The sequence below is a fragment of the Poecilia latipinna genome, unplaced genomic scaffold (genome assembly GCF_001443285.1).
Source record: "Poecilia latipinna isolate Pla-1442-1.1 unplaced genomic scaffold, P_latipinna-1.0 Scaffold1979, whole genome shotgun sequence".
NCBI classification, from domain to species: domain Eukaryota; kingdom Metazoa; phylum Chordata; class Actinopteri; order Cyprinodontiformes; family Poeciliidae; genus Poecilia; species Poecilia latipinna.
In genome coordinates, this window is record NW_015114595.1 from 65,330 (window position 1) to 78,354 (window position 13,025).

The window sequence follows — 13,025 nt, forward strand, 5'->3', positions numbered from 1 at the left end:
AGGGTTTTGATGTCTTCGATGTTTTTAATGTTTTTATCTTTAGTTTTTATCTATTTATGTAAAAGTGGTGAGTGATTGAGGGTCATTGTGCGCACAGAAAAACCCTGTAACTCTAGACTAACTGGTAAAAATAGTGCACAAAAATCCGTGTAGGACGGCGAAGTCCTAGCGCAAAAATTCGCGTGACAGGTGGACGGAGCCTGGATAATACCTGGATAATACCTGGATAATACCTGGATAATACCTGGATAATACCTGGATAATACCTGGATAATACCCGGGTTAAACGGACGGTGGAGACCTGCGACGCCAGGCGCTTAAATACCGTAACAAAAGTTTGTTTTTATCCTTTTTCTAAAAATCTTTTTCTTTTTTTCTTTTTCCAAACTCTCTTTCTCTTTCTTACTGTTTATTCAATGTCACATGCTGTTTTTATTTTTTCTTTAATTATGTAAAGCACCTTGCTGCTGAAATGTGCTATACAAATAAAATTTGATTGATTGATTAGAGAGAGAAGCTCGGTCGTCCAGGAGGGACTCTGAGCAGAGCCGCTGCTCCTCCACGTCGAGAGGAGCCAGTTGAGGCTCAGGCATCAGGTCAGGATGGACGCCTCCCTGGTGAGGAGATCATGTCCCACTGAGAGGAGGGGAAGACCCAGGACACGCTGGAGGGACGATGATCCTCGGCTGGGAACGCCTCGGGATTCCCCCAGAGGAGCTGGAACAGAGGCTGGGAGAGGGAAGTCTGGGCCTCCCGACCTGGGCTGCTGACCCCGCGACCCCGGATAAAAGGAAGAAGATGGATGGATGGATGGATGGATGGATGGATAGATGGATGGAGCCTAGCATGCTAACTAAATATTCAATTTGATTGCTCAGTATTTTTCTATTTAGAAGTTAAATATAAATTTCCAAACTAAATACTTAATTTGCAAAAAAACTAAATATTTAGTTAGCAAACCAAATATTTAAATTGTAAATTAAATATATCCATTTTGTAAAATATTACATTTTACGGAAGAGGATTAGGTCCACTGAAAAAAAATATTAATTCAGACTTCTTGTTTTCTGTGGCCCCAACCCAATTCTGTACAATTTGGAACTAAATATGGAGCTTCCTAACTAAATGTTTAGTTTGACTTTAAATATTTAACTTACTAACTAAATATTTAGCTTGTGAATTACATATGTAGTTTGGAAAATATTTATCTTCCTAACTAAAAGTTTAGTTCGGAACTGTAACGTAAATGAATGAATAACGCGGCGAAAAAATGACTTAAACTGAACCTTCCGTTTTCTCTAAGAATTATAGCCGTTAAGTTTTAAGTTTGCAGACAGCGGGCCGACCTCTTCCGGGTCATGCTGGGGTCGCGGCTCACCTGGCAGAATCTGGGGGTCCAGTCCGGTCAGGGTGAGTCCCTGCAGCAGCTGGTTCTGGGTCGGCCCGCTGGTTCCGCTGAGCAGAGCTAGCATTCCCGCAAAGACAGTGAGCGGAGCCAGCAAGACGTTGTCGTCGGTTCGGCCCGCCACCGCCCGGTACAACCGCGCCCCGAAGTCTGCGCTCCGGTCCAGGAGGTCCGGCTCAGCGGGATCGGGAGTCTGCAAGATCGCGGGCCCCGCCAGGAGGAAGAGGAGGGCCAGGTGGAGGAAGAGGAAGGCAGCCATGGTCTGCAGCAGCAGGAACAAACACACATTAACATCAGTACAGGGAGGTCCAGAAGGTTCTGGAAGAACCGGATCAGTCCAGCACAACCCGATCCATCTAAAGCAGAACTCCGTCTGGTTCACTGCTGATCACATGATCAATACAGTCATTCCCAAACTAATGACAGATAATCACTCTGGAGCTCCCCAGGTGTCAGTTACCATGGCAACAGGTGGAGGTCAGTTACCATGGTGACAGGGGATCCGGACCGGGACTGGATCTGGGATCCGGTGACTCAGACCCGTTAGTTTGGTTTGAACTGGACCCGACCAGAACCAGAACATGCTGATGAAAACATCAGGAACTCGGAGCTTCCTCTGCTGATCGATCATCTTCATCATCATCATCCGGTCAGCGGGGCCACGCCCTCTGTCGGTCATGACGTCGTTGTTGTTTACGTTTTATTTGATAAATCATGTCATCAGTTTGAGGATATTAATAATCTACTGATCAGCAGCAGGAATGTGGACGGAAAGATGAGCTCACTGATCGATAACTGATCGATAACTGATGAGGCTCTGCAGCCAAAAACAAACCTCACCTGCAGCTCGGCGGCGCCTTTTGATCTTCGGTCTTTCTGCTGTGAAAACTCACGCGCTGCGTCAACCACCGCAACACGGCCGGAAATCAGGGGCGCGGCCACGCTCTTTCAAAATAAGAGCTAAAATAAAACAGAACAGAGCCGACCCAGTCCGGTTCTCCAGAACCAACCTGCAGTTTCTAGATAGGTTTCTGTTCCAACACACCTGGACCGGAACCGGCCCTATGAACATCACAGGTCCGGTTCCATCGGTAGCTGCCATCAGTGACCCGGGGACCGGCTTCGGTGCTGCTTTTAATTTGTAAAACACTAACGCTCTTCCGGTAGTCTGATGATCGCTTTATTATGGAGAATCAGCGCAGGCGCAGTGCTGCCGCTGCACCCAGAACCAGAACGGCTCTGACCCGGAGGGAAGCGGGATTATTGGGAAAAAGTTCGAATCTTTTAACCCAGATTAGGATTTAAAATGATCCGTTTATATTTACTGAATTTCAATGGATTCCTTTTTTCATCTGGAGTCCATTCGGTACCAAACAGAACCGGTTCATGTACAGAAGAACCGGGTCAACACAATCAGACCACGGGTCTCCTACCTGGGGCTCCGGAGCCGCCAGTGGCTCGTTGGACCGTCCACAACAGATCCATAACGTTTTTAAGTTTCCCTTTTTTGCATTAAATATCCATAAATAATTAGATTAAAATACAAATAACATCAGATCTGTTTTAATTAGGTTGGAGTTTATGTATTCTTAGTTTTTTCATCACTTTCAATCCTGCAGAACAAAAAAACAAACATACAAAAAAAAACTTTACAACTTTTTATCTTTTTTGACCCTAAAAATAAATAAATGTATTTACACAACAGGAGTATCAAGTCTGACGTTCTGATTGGCCACAGGCAGGAAGTCATCACCACCTGACGTTCTGATTGGCCACAGGCAGGAAGTCATCACCACCTGACGTTCTGATTCTGAGTTCTGATGTAAACAAACGTTTCTGGATCATTGAAGGTTCTGGTGGCGGCAGACGGGTTAAACTGTAACGGATCCCAGGGAGAGTCCTGACGTCCTGGGGACAGTGAAGGCATTATCATGACCTGAGGTGGTTCTGACCCGGAATGACAGTCATCATGATTCCACTCTGGACCGGAGTCCCGAGCTGCCGGACCCACCAGAACTTCATTCTGACCCGGCTGAAACCCAGAAGCATCTCCATCGGGTCAGACGGAACCCAGAGGAAGTGGCAGAACCATTTCCTGCTGAGCTACATCAGGTCCAAATGGAGCCAGAACCGGGTCCAAAACCCCGCGGAGCCCCTCCCTCCACACGGCGACGTCCCGGCTGCTCCGGGCCAGGTGAGGAGCGAACACCACCTCCAACCTACGCAGAGCGCTGCTCTGGTCGCCACGGGAAACCGTCACCTGGAGACGGCGCATCATCAGTCGAACCGTCACCTGATTGGCCCAGGCCAGACCGAGGGCGGGACTCACTGAAGAGGATGGAGAGCTGGGCAGGTAGACAGGCAGACATGAGGTCAGGATGAAAACGCTTCGGGTTTACCTGGAGGACAGGTTTACCTGGAGGACAGGTTTACCTGGAGGACAGGTTTACCTGGAGCTGCTCTCTGGTTGGTGGAAAACATCTGTGACCTTAAACAGATAAAAAACAAAACAAAACAGGAAGTAACCATGACTACTGATCTGAGACGTCTTTCAAGTGAGGACAGGAGACAGGTGTGTGTGTGTGTGTGTGTGTGTGTGTGTGACCCACCTGGTTGATGCAGACAACAGGGGTGGTGAACTCGTGGCTCAGGTGATGCACCATGGAGGAAACGGTGAGCAGCTGCTTGTTCCTCTCCAGCCAATCACCAGGCTGGAACTCGCACCTGAACAGCGCCGCCACCGAGTCGACCACGACCAGCCGGACTCGGCCCTGGGCCAATAGGAGCGCGGCGCGCCGAGACAGACACACCTGCAGCGAGTCCTGGGGATCAACACACCTGTGAGCCTACGGTCGGCCAAAGACGCCACACAATCTGAGGTCAGAGGTCAAACGCACCAGGTCGGCAGCGTGTTCCAAGTAGATGTTGTCGGAGAAGCGGAGGCGGCCAATCAGAGATGGCGGGACGTCAGATCGCAGCGACGTCTGCTCTGAGATCAGCTGCTGCAGCCGCCGGATGGGGAACGGATCCTCGGTACAGATGTACAGCGCACCTGGACGGCAGAGGTCAGAGGTCATGGAAGGCTGGGAAGGTCACCGACACCCTGCGTACGCATGGTGCGTTCACCGACACCCTGCGTACGCATGGTGTGTTCACTGACCTGCACTCAGGCCTCCGTGCTCCACCGGATACTGCACAGACAGGCACAGCTGCAGGCCCAGCTGGGTCTTCCCCGCTCCGCTCTCTCCCGCCAGCTCAGTGACGCCCCCCACTGGCAGTCCTCCGCGAAGCAGCTGGTCCAAAACCGGACAGCCAGTACCGAGCCGCAGGCCGGACTCTAACCTGCGGCACTCACCTCGTTGCAGCTGGAGGGCTGAGGGACACACACACTGCTGTTAGAACTGAACATGACGTCACACTGTGTGAGCCAATCAGATAATCTAACCTGTGATTGGCTGACGGGTCCTGCAGGCGGTGGCGGCAGCATGGAGCAGCTCCTGGACATCTGGGCGGGACAGTCCGGTCATTTTCTGAAGATCCGGCTCAGAGAAAACCAGAACCTCCCGAAAAGACTTCAGATGAGCTGGGGGTTGAGGGGAGAAAACACGTTACTATGGCAACGACACATGGTGATGGTCAGTGAACACAGCTGAGCCCAGAGGAAAGCCGTCAGCTTTAATGAGGCTCTTGTTCTGTTCAAATACAACCTGGGGGTTAATTAGAAAAATAATAAAGTTTGGGTTCATTAAATAAAGCCGACGTCACTGTATCACATCAACGATGAAGGTCTGAGAGTGAAGCTTCTTCTCTGTGGAGGACCAGTTAAAATCTGGGTTTGGAGTCCGGTGGAGCAGCTGGTACCTCTCTGAACTGCGGAGATGATCCGCGGTTTGAGCTGCAGCTGGTCCCAGTTCATCTCTGCGGTACCGGTTCTGGTTCTGACCAAATTTGTTTGTGAAAGCGTCACAACACTGACAAACTCCTTCCTGAGCACGTGACGTCATCGCTTGCCGCCGGGTCCAGAAAATAACTCCAGTTCCGGTACCGCTGCCTGTTATGGCCCAGTCCCGTTCGTTCCGCTTGTCCCGCCCCGGCCGAACCGAACAGAACTGGCGGCGGCGCGAAAAATGACGTAGATATGAGTCTGGATATGGATTGGCTCAGAAGTGACGTCAAATTTGGGCGCCACTTGGGGAAGCTAAACACAGATCAGAACCAGAACCAGTAATTGATCCATTAGTCTGAGTGGTTACGGTTCGGATGGGGCGAACATGAAGCCCAGCTACTAGAACTCGAACCGCTGTCTGTTGGTTCTTCCCGCCTGGTTCCGGTACTTTACCTGGTAAGTGGGGCGTGTTCCGCTGTAGCTGGTGGTCCAGTGGTTAGCGACTCTTCCTTCGGCCGATTCGGTTGTGGGTTCGATTCTAGGTTAGGAGTTTCTACTTCCTAAATGAGATTTTGCTGTCAGACTGTTCTGGAGGTTCGGTTTGTTCGGAAGACATCTTTGGGTCTTCCATTGGTGTTGGATCAGAACCGATCTAGTTGATGATAAATTATCTCATTTTCTGCAGGGATTTCCAGCTACTGTTCAGGTCCAAACACCCTGGTTCTGGTTCTGGTTCATGAGCTCATTGTTTTGATTTGCAGATAAGCTGAATGGTTCTGCTCCAGAAACCAAACTGGGTCACAACCCTTCAGAACCTCTCAGAAGTGGAGCAGGAAGGGATCCGTGTTCACACCGAGGATCCAGCAGTGAAACATTCGTCTCGTTTTAAAATGTGGACGATGTTCATGAATAACAAATTCAAACAAGACCTTTGTCTTCAGCTCACAGCTGTTAAATGACTGACGGGTGTTCTGCAGCGATTTAGGTCCAGGTCCAGACTCACTGAAGCACCCTCAGCATAATACTCCCACCACTGTGTTCTCTGCCTCTGTCTCTTTTGATCTGACTAAAGGAAACGAATGGCTGCAGGACGCAGAATCTGTTTCCAGATTGTTGTTGATCTATGCTAAAGAGGAACTGCTCCTCATCCTCAGGCACCGCCACCATGAGCTCCAGGGTGTGCCGGACCTGTGGGGGGTCCGACATCGATGTGGACCAGGCCCGGGGCAGTGCAGTGTGCACGGGCTGCGGCTCGGTTCTGGAGGACAACATCATCGTATCAGAGGTCCAGTTCGTGGAAGGAAGTGGAGGCGTGTCGTCCGCTGTGGGACAGTTTGTCTCTGCTGATGGTGAGACCACTGACTGGTAGGACCAGAACTGGGCCTGAACCAGTATTTCATTAAGAGCAGGGATGAAACCGAAGGAACGAATAGTTTCTGATTCCAAGGAAGATCCGATTCCCCAGCTAACTAACTAACTAACTAACTACTAACAACTAACCAGCTTCACACACTACAGGACAGGTCCACCAGTCCTCCGTCCCAGTTTGAGTTTAGTCTAGAGGACACTTTTCTTTTGAAACAGTGCAGACTCTAAACTCAGTTAGTTATCCGAGTTTAGAGTTGAAGTTTGCATGAAATGAAGCTGTTAGATTCAGCCATGATGGCACCTGGTGTTTGTGCCCACCCACCATGGTGGCTTCAGCACGAGGCTGTTTGAAGCATCAGCCATCAGGCTGCAGCCCCCCCACTGGGCCTCATGAGGCGGCCTGAACGTTGCTCTGCAGGAACATCAGCTACCAGGACAAACTGGACCTTACAGGTTTAGACCCGGCTCAGGTCGGGGATGAAACTCAACGACACACCCAGACCAGTTCCTGAAGAACTACAGAGATCCTCGATCAGCACCGACTCACTGAAGAGAGCCTCCTGCCACACCTGCCTGCCCTCCACATGATGACTCTGTTCACGTTCACCTGACAACAAAACCACACCAGGTCAGTCAGCTGGTTGCCAGGCAACACCAACTGTGTGAAGAGAGCCTCACCTCCATGTAGTCCTCCTGCTGAACCTGCCGCCACGCAGCACCACGTTCAGCTTGAAGGTGAACGCCTCGTCATTCTGGAGGAAACGGACACACCGTAACGCCTGGTGAAAGACCGACAGGTGGGATTCAGGACAGGTGGACACACCCTGCACCCTCCAGGCACAGGAACCTGGAAAGGTGGAGCTTCATTAGCCCCTCGGCTGGTTTCTCCCTCAGCAGAGCAACATTCAGACCCAAAACAGATCGGTGGAGATTAAATCATTTCATTTGAATTTTTTCCAGTTTAAATTTTCTGTACAAACCTTATGGCCCAAATTTAGCACCGCAAACATCTCAAGAAATAAATGTACAATTAAATCTCATTAAATAATGCACAGTAAACATTTTAATCATCGTATTCATTGACTACTTTTAAACAAATAGAGGGGAGTCATTATATTTTTAGGCCTCCAGTCATTTGTGTCACGGTCTGGGAGCGGCCTGGTTGTGGGTGAAGCAGGAGTAAAATGATGCTCTGAACACGATGGAGCCGTCCGGCCTGAAGGTGCTGATGGTGTGACCACAGCAGGAGGCCAGCTGCCTGTTGATGGCGCGGACCATCACGTCTAAATCAGGACATCACAGACGGTGAGACACAGACGCTCTGGCGCCAAGGTCAGTGAAGAAGAACTGACCGACGGCTTCAAAGTGAGGCGTCTGCGCCGAAGCCACGCAGATCCACAGGTACCGATCCCGACACTCCGGCTGAACCACACCTGCGGATGGAAAATCTGCTGAACAAATGAAGGTCAAAGGTCAGGAATGTTCTGGAAAACTGTCGTGAAGCAGCTGTGTTTCATCCTGCAGACTCAAAGTCATATGGGCCTTCAGATCTGGGTTCCAGAAACCCAGAAGAACCCAGAGAACGGCTGGAAGACCGTTTTTATGACCAAACTAGATGAACCAGACGTCTTATGCTAACATGTGAACTCTAATCAGAGGGCTGTTGAAGAGCAGCGCCCGGCCTCACTTTGAAATCAAACATTACTGATCGATCTGATTGTAGAGAAACATTTGACTTGGAGGAATCGGAGCTAAAATCTGCTCAGTTTTACCCTCCAACTGAAGCAGCAGCAGATCATCACCTGCCCCCTCTAGTCACTTAACAGTAGACAAATAATTCATATTCTGTAAAGATTTTCCTCCATGAAATGGGCTGGCTCGCCACATGCTGAAACTGGAAGCTCCGACTCCACTGAGGGAACCACTTGGACTCTGCAGCCAGGTGGGCTAATCACCTGGTTGTCATAGTAACCAGGGAGAGAGTCCAGGTGAGGATGCTTGGGGATGATTGCAGCTGAAAACCTCCTTAGTTCCCATGTGAGCGGTACTGGTACCAACCGGGCCTGGGCTCAGCTTCTCCTGTCAGAACCGCTGGGTGAGACTGAGCTGGACCCGGAGCCGAGGCTTAAACGGGTCGTTAGAACCCAGAATGGTTCCGACCAGGGATCCATAATGGAAACATTTCCTGCAGAAGCTTCTGAATTCTGCACCAAATATTATAATAAATGTGAACTGACTTTACTGGAAATTTCTCAAATATATTTTTTAAAAATTTATTTAATAAACTTTTTGCAGTTTAGGTAATCACTGTAATTCTAATAATAATCATGTTAAGTTTTAAATATGCTCTGAAAAGAATGAAAGTTTTTAGGATCTAACATGAACTTTTCACATTTAATTTAACCGGCCTGCAGCCACAACCTCCATTTAGATATGAACATATAGAATCACTTAGACATATTTTAAAATGACATTCTTTGTTAAAATGACACTTTATTCAATGTGTCTGTCTGTTGCAGGTCCAGTTAAAGCTCCACTCCTCGGTTCTGGTTTCCACACCGGCGTCGGAAAGGAGTCCAGAGCCCAGACGCTGCAGAACGGTGAGTTCAGGACGCGTCTTCATCTGGGACGCTTCTCCAGGTGTGACTCCAGGTGTGTGTGTGTGTGTGTGTGCAGGTAAGCGTCAGATCCAGCAGCTGGGCAGCCAGCTGCAGCTCAACCAGCACTGCCTGGACACGGCCTTCAACTTCTTCAAGCTGGTCGTCAGCAAACACCTGACCAGAGGCCGGCGGACGGAGCACGTCATCGCCGCCTGCCTCTACCTGGTGTGTCGCACCGAAGGCACGCCCCGTATCCTAGCAACCAGCCACCTGCCCTGCTGTTTGTCTTCCCACATCTTAGTTTTTAGCCTCCATATTTTGAGCTTTTTATTTTTATTGAGATTATCCACTAATAAAAGTAAGGTATGTTAAATCTTTCTAAATAAAAATTGTTCTACATTTTCATGAAAAACAAGTGTTTTTTCTTCCTTCATCTTAAATTTTTAGAATTTTTGTTAAATCTGCGATTACCTCAAATTACTAATCTCTCTTTAACTAGAACCTCAAACCTGATTGGCTCAGAAGCAAAAGTAACGAAGGGAAGCCAATTCAGAAAAATGTAAATAAAAATGACTATTACAATCTAAAAAAGCAGAAAAATAAAAAGGAAGTTGTGTCTTTATTCTACGTAAATACATCAATAAAAATCAAGTCCTGAAAATATTTCTAAATAAAAAATTATCTTCCTTTGTAAATAAAAACAGAAGAAAATAAATAAAATGTATTTTTATTGAATTTCCTTCCCTGTAAGTCGGATCAGCAGCTCCAGAATAAAGAAGAACCCGTTCAGAACTCAAGGAATCGTTCAGTTAGTGAACGATTCCTAACCGAATTGTTCAGTTTCTTTCCTGAACCGAGCTTCAGACATGCTACTGGACCTGAGCGACCTGCTGCAGGTAAGAGCGACATGTATGCTGCTGGACCAATCACAGACCGTCTCTGAGCTCTGGACCAATCACGGTGTGTTCTCTGTGTCCAGGTGAACGTCTACATCCTGGGGAAAACCTTCCTGCTCCTGGCCCGGGAGCTGTGCATCAACGCGCCCGCCATCGGTGAGACTTCCTGTCGCATCAGGTCACGTGACTCGCCTGTAACACGTCAAATTTAGCTAAAACGGCAGCGATTAGACCAGGCGTGTCAACTCCAGTCCTCTGCCGTCCCTCAGTTTTTAGATGAGCCTCAGGTACAAAACCCTGGAATGAAACGGCTTCATCTCCTCCTGGTGCAGATCGGCTCTCCAGAGCCTTAATGACCTGATTATTCTGTTCAGGTGCTGCAGCAGAGAAACATCTAAATGTTGCAGGACACCTGGACTGGAGTTTACACCTGCTGAAGAAAGGTGTATCTACAGTGACCTCTGGTGGTGGCTGCAGGAAACTACATCAGATAAAAACACACTGCAGTTTCAGTCACACAAACTTTAATGATTGAAACACCTCAATCAGTCAGAACCAGAACCGCTAACGCCATCAGAACTGTAGCTAACGCGATGAAATCTGTACCTAATGGTATCAGAACTGTAGCCGCTAACACTATCAGAACCAGACTGTCCCTCCTGGATTGAGGCCTTTCAGTCCGTCAGGTCCAGCTTCAGCAGTAAAAGATCAGTTCTGGGATCTGTCCCCCCTGCACTCCGGTACCGTTGGTGCTGTCCGAGGAGCACTGGAACTGGAAGGTCACCTTCCCACATTGCACCTCGGTCATTCCCTCTTGTCCAAAGTAGCTGAGCTCGTTCCCGTCCAGGACGGCGCTGACCGTGTAGAAGGTGTCCTGCTCCACCTGGACAGGGTGTTCGAACCAGACGGGGAAGGTGCTGCTCGACCCGTCTGATAGAAACTTGGTGAGGTTCTGGGCCAGAAGGGTGCCCTGTCGCTTCAACTCGATCCTCACGCTGTACTCGGCCTTCCCACCACTCGACCCGTACAGGCCCAGCCCGGCCATGAAGATCCTGCGGTCCACGGCGAACTGGATGCTGTCGCAGCGCCCCCTGTAGCGCCATTGGTTGCTGCGGTAGGCGGATGCCTGGAAGCGGTGGCACCGCTGTGGCGCCAGGCCAACCCGTTTCCCCACAGGGAAGTCCAGTTGGGGTTTGTTGGTGGCGGTGTACCACAGGAAGATGTTGTGGGTCTCTGCCAATGTCAGAACCTCCGACTGTGCTGGTCCATCTGCAAACTCCTGCAGAGACATGGAGGGGACCCGGAGCAGGTACAGAGCCTTCCCAAGCACGGTCCGCTGGTTCCAAGGGGTCACTGCCAGTCCCTGGCGCCGGCACTCTGCCGCCGCCCAGCTCAACGCCGCCTGGAACACCGCCGCCTCACGGATGTTGAGTGTCTCCCTCTGCAGGACGATCTCCAGCGTGGGCTGGTCGATCTCACAGAACCCTTCAGACCGCAACGCCAGCTCGGCTTGTGCATCGATCACCTCCCAGCAGCGCTGCGTAAGCTCCGCCTCCTCAAACAGCCGACTCTGGGACAGCAGCACGCAGGCGTTCTTGGCCTCCAGGCTCGTCTCCAGGAAGCCCACGCACGCCTTCGCCACGGCAGGGACGATGTACTTCTTGGCGGCGTAGAGCGTGGCCAGAACCATGTCGGCGTCCAGCTCCACCTCATCGCTGTACATGTACCTAAGACACAGGAGGGGACATTAGAGACCTCTGACCCAGATCTACTGTGGACCAGAACCCTGAAGAAGGTTCCAGATAAGAAGCTCCTGGGTTCTGCTGGTTTCTAGTGAAGACACCACATCTACTGATTGGTACGAGGCTCAAGACCCGTCAGAGGAAGCGACTGAACCTCTCTGAACCGGTCTGAAACCGCTCTGAATAGGTCCAATCCAGTCTGAACCTGTCTGAGTAAGACTTAGTGAGTCAGCACTAAGGTCCGAACTCAGTCATACCCAATGTGAATAGATTTACTCGGCCTGAATGGGTCAGAACTGCTGTGAACATCCTCTGTCTGGGTCTGACTTTGATCTACAGCATTCTGAACCAAACCGTTCTGGTGGTTCAGTGGTGGTTCTGGAACCGTGTCTGGACTCACTTCAACAGGGTGAGGAAAGCAGCTGGTTCCACGTCCGGGATGTGGATCTCCGACTGTCCTTCCGCCAGATCTCCATAGAACATGGCTCCAAACACGGAGCTGCCGACCGCCAGGACGTACTGGAACACAGACAGGAAATGGGTCGGAACCAGCCGGCAGTACCACACCAAGAGCACAGGATTGCTCCGGACCAGGTGCTGCACCTTATGAGCTGGGACCGTCTGCGTTTCTCCAGGCGGACCCACAATGAAGTGGATGTCGGCCATGTGCTCGTTGTTGAACATCAGAGCGTTCCTGCAGACAAACAGAAACCAGCAGTTGTCACCTGCCAACGTGTCACCTGTCAGCAGGGGGCACCGTGTCACCTGCCAACATGTCACCTGTCAGCAGGGGGCACCGTGTCACCTGCCAACATGTCACTTGCCAGCAGGGGGCGCCGTGTCACCTGCCAACATGTCACTTGCCAGCAGAGAGGGCCGTGTCACCTGCCAGCAGGGGGCGCCGTGTCACCTGCCAGCAGGGGGCGCCGTGTCACCTGCCAGCAGGGGGTGCCGTGTCACCTGCCAACATGTCACTTGCCCGCAGGGGGCGCCGTGTCACCTGTCAGCAGGGGGCACCGTGTCACCTGCCAACATGTCACTTGCCAGCAGGGGGCGCCGTGTCACCTGCCAACATGTCACTTGCCAGCACAGAGCGCCGTGTCACCTGACAGCAGGGGGAGCCGTGTC

General features: G+C 50.6%; 4 protein-coding genes across 10 annotated transcripts in view; 1 reads left to right on the forward strand and 3 right to left on the reverse strand.

The window, feature by feature from the left end:
* The window catches only part of serpina10a (serpin peptidase inhibitor, clade A (alpha-1 antiproteinase, antitrypsin), member 10a), a 9,145-nt gene extending 6,704 nt beyond the window's left edge, over window positions 1-2,441 (reverse strand). The window contains exons 1-2 of the mRNA XM_015016087.1: window positions 2,246-2,441; window positions 1,379-1,667 (exon numbers count right to left, since the gene is read on the reverse strand). Coding sequence (XP_014871573.1) covers window positions 1,379-1,664 — 286 coding nt within the window. The 5' untranslated portion in view covers window positions 1,665-1,667; window positions 2,246-2,441. The remainder of the gene's footprint in view (window positions 1-1,378; window positions 1,668-2,245) is intronic.
* A 523-nt stretch (window positions 2,442-2,964) lies between these two features.
* On the reverse strand, window positions 2,965-5,510 carry xrcc3 (X-ray repair complementing defective repair in Chinese hamster cells 3). Of its 2 annotated transcripts, XR_001421916.1 has the most exons (8): window positions 5,267-5,510; window positions 4,851-4,988; window positions 4,566-4,778; window positions 4,303-4,457; window positions 4,015-4,227; window positions 3,856-3,893; window positions 3,202-3,750; window positions 2,965-3,161 (listed from the first exon to the last, which is right to left on the reverse strand). XR_001421916.1 is itself a non-coding variant. In XM_015016091.1 (7 exons), exons 1-7 carry the CDS (start codon window positions 5,319-5,321, stop codon window positions 3,465-3,467), a joined length of 1,098 nt encoding a protein of 365 aa, XP_014871577.1. In that variant the 5' UTR covers window positions 5,322-5,510; the 3' UTR covers window positions 2,965-3,464. The 2 variants fall into 2 exon arrangements, 1 of the variants encoding a protein (XP_014871577.1); XM_015016091.1 differs by having other exon boundaries at window positions 2,965-3,750.
* Window positions 5,511-5,596: 86 nt separating this feature from the next.
* The window catches only part of LOC106935554 (transcription factor IIIB 90 kDa subunit-like), a 16,891-nt gene continuing 9,462 nt past the window's right edge, over window positions 5,597-13,025 (forward strand). For 3 of the 4 annotated variants that reach the window (XM_015016071.1, XM_015016072.1, XM_015016073.1), the window contains exons 1-6: window positions 5,597-5,747; window positions 6,446-6,640; window positions 9,179-9,259; window positions 9,336-9,509; window positions 10,124-10,155; window positions 10,239-10,311. In XM_015016071.1, the coding sequence (XP_014871557.1) occupies window positions 6,457-6,640; window positions 9,179-9,259; window positions 9,336-9,509; window positions 10,124-10,155; window positions 10,239-10,311 (544 nt within the window). In that variant the 5' untranslated portion in view covers window positions 5,597-5,747; window positions 6,446-6,456. The remainder of the gene's footprint in view (window positions 5,748-6,445; window positions 6,641-9,178; window positions 9,260-9,335; window positions 9,510-10,123; window positions 10,156-10,238; window positions 10,312-13,025) is intronic. The other variant, XM_015016074.1, reaches the window with a different exon arrangement.
* Window positions 10,663-13,025, reverse strand: part of LOC106935557 (BTB/POZ domain-containing protein 6-B-like) — a 7,311-nt gene continuing 4,948 nt past the window's right edge. The window contains exons 3-5 of one of the 3 annotated variants that reach the window (XM_015016084.1): window positions 12,501-12,591; window positions 12,298-12,416; window positions 10,663-11,882 (exon numbers count right to left, since the gene is read on the reverse strand). In XM_015016084.1, the coding sequence (XP_014871570.1) occupies window positions 10,850-11,882; window positions 12,298-12,416; window positions 12,501-12,591 (1,243 nt within the window). In that variant the 3' untranslated portion in view covers window positions 10,663-10,849. The remainder of the gene's footprint in view (window positions 11,883-12,297; window positions 12,417-12,500; window positions 12,592-13,025) is intronic. The other 2 variants (XM_015016083.1, XM_015016086.1) reach the window with 2 other exon arrangements.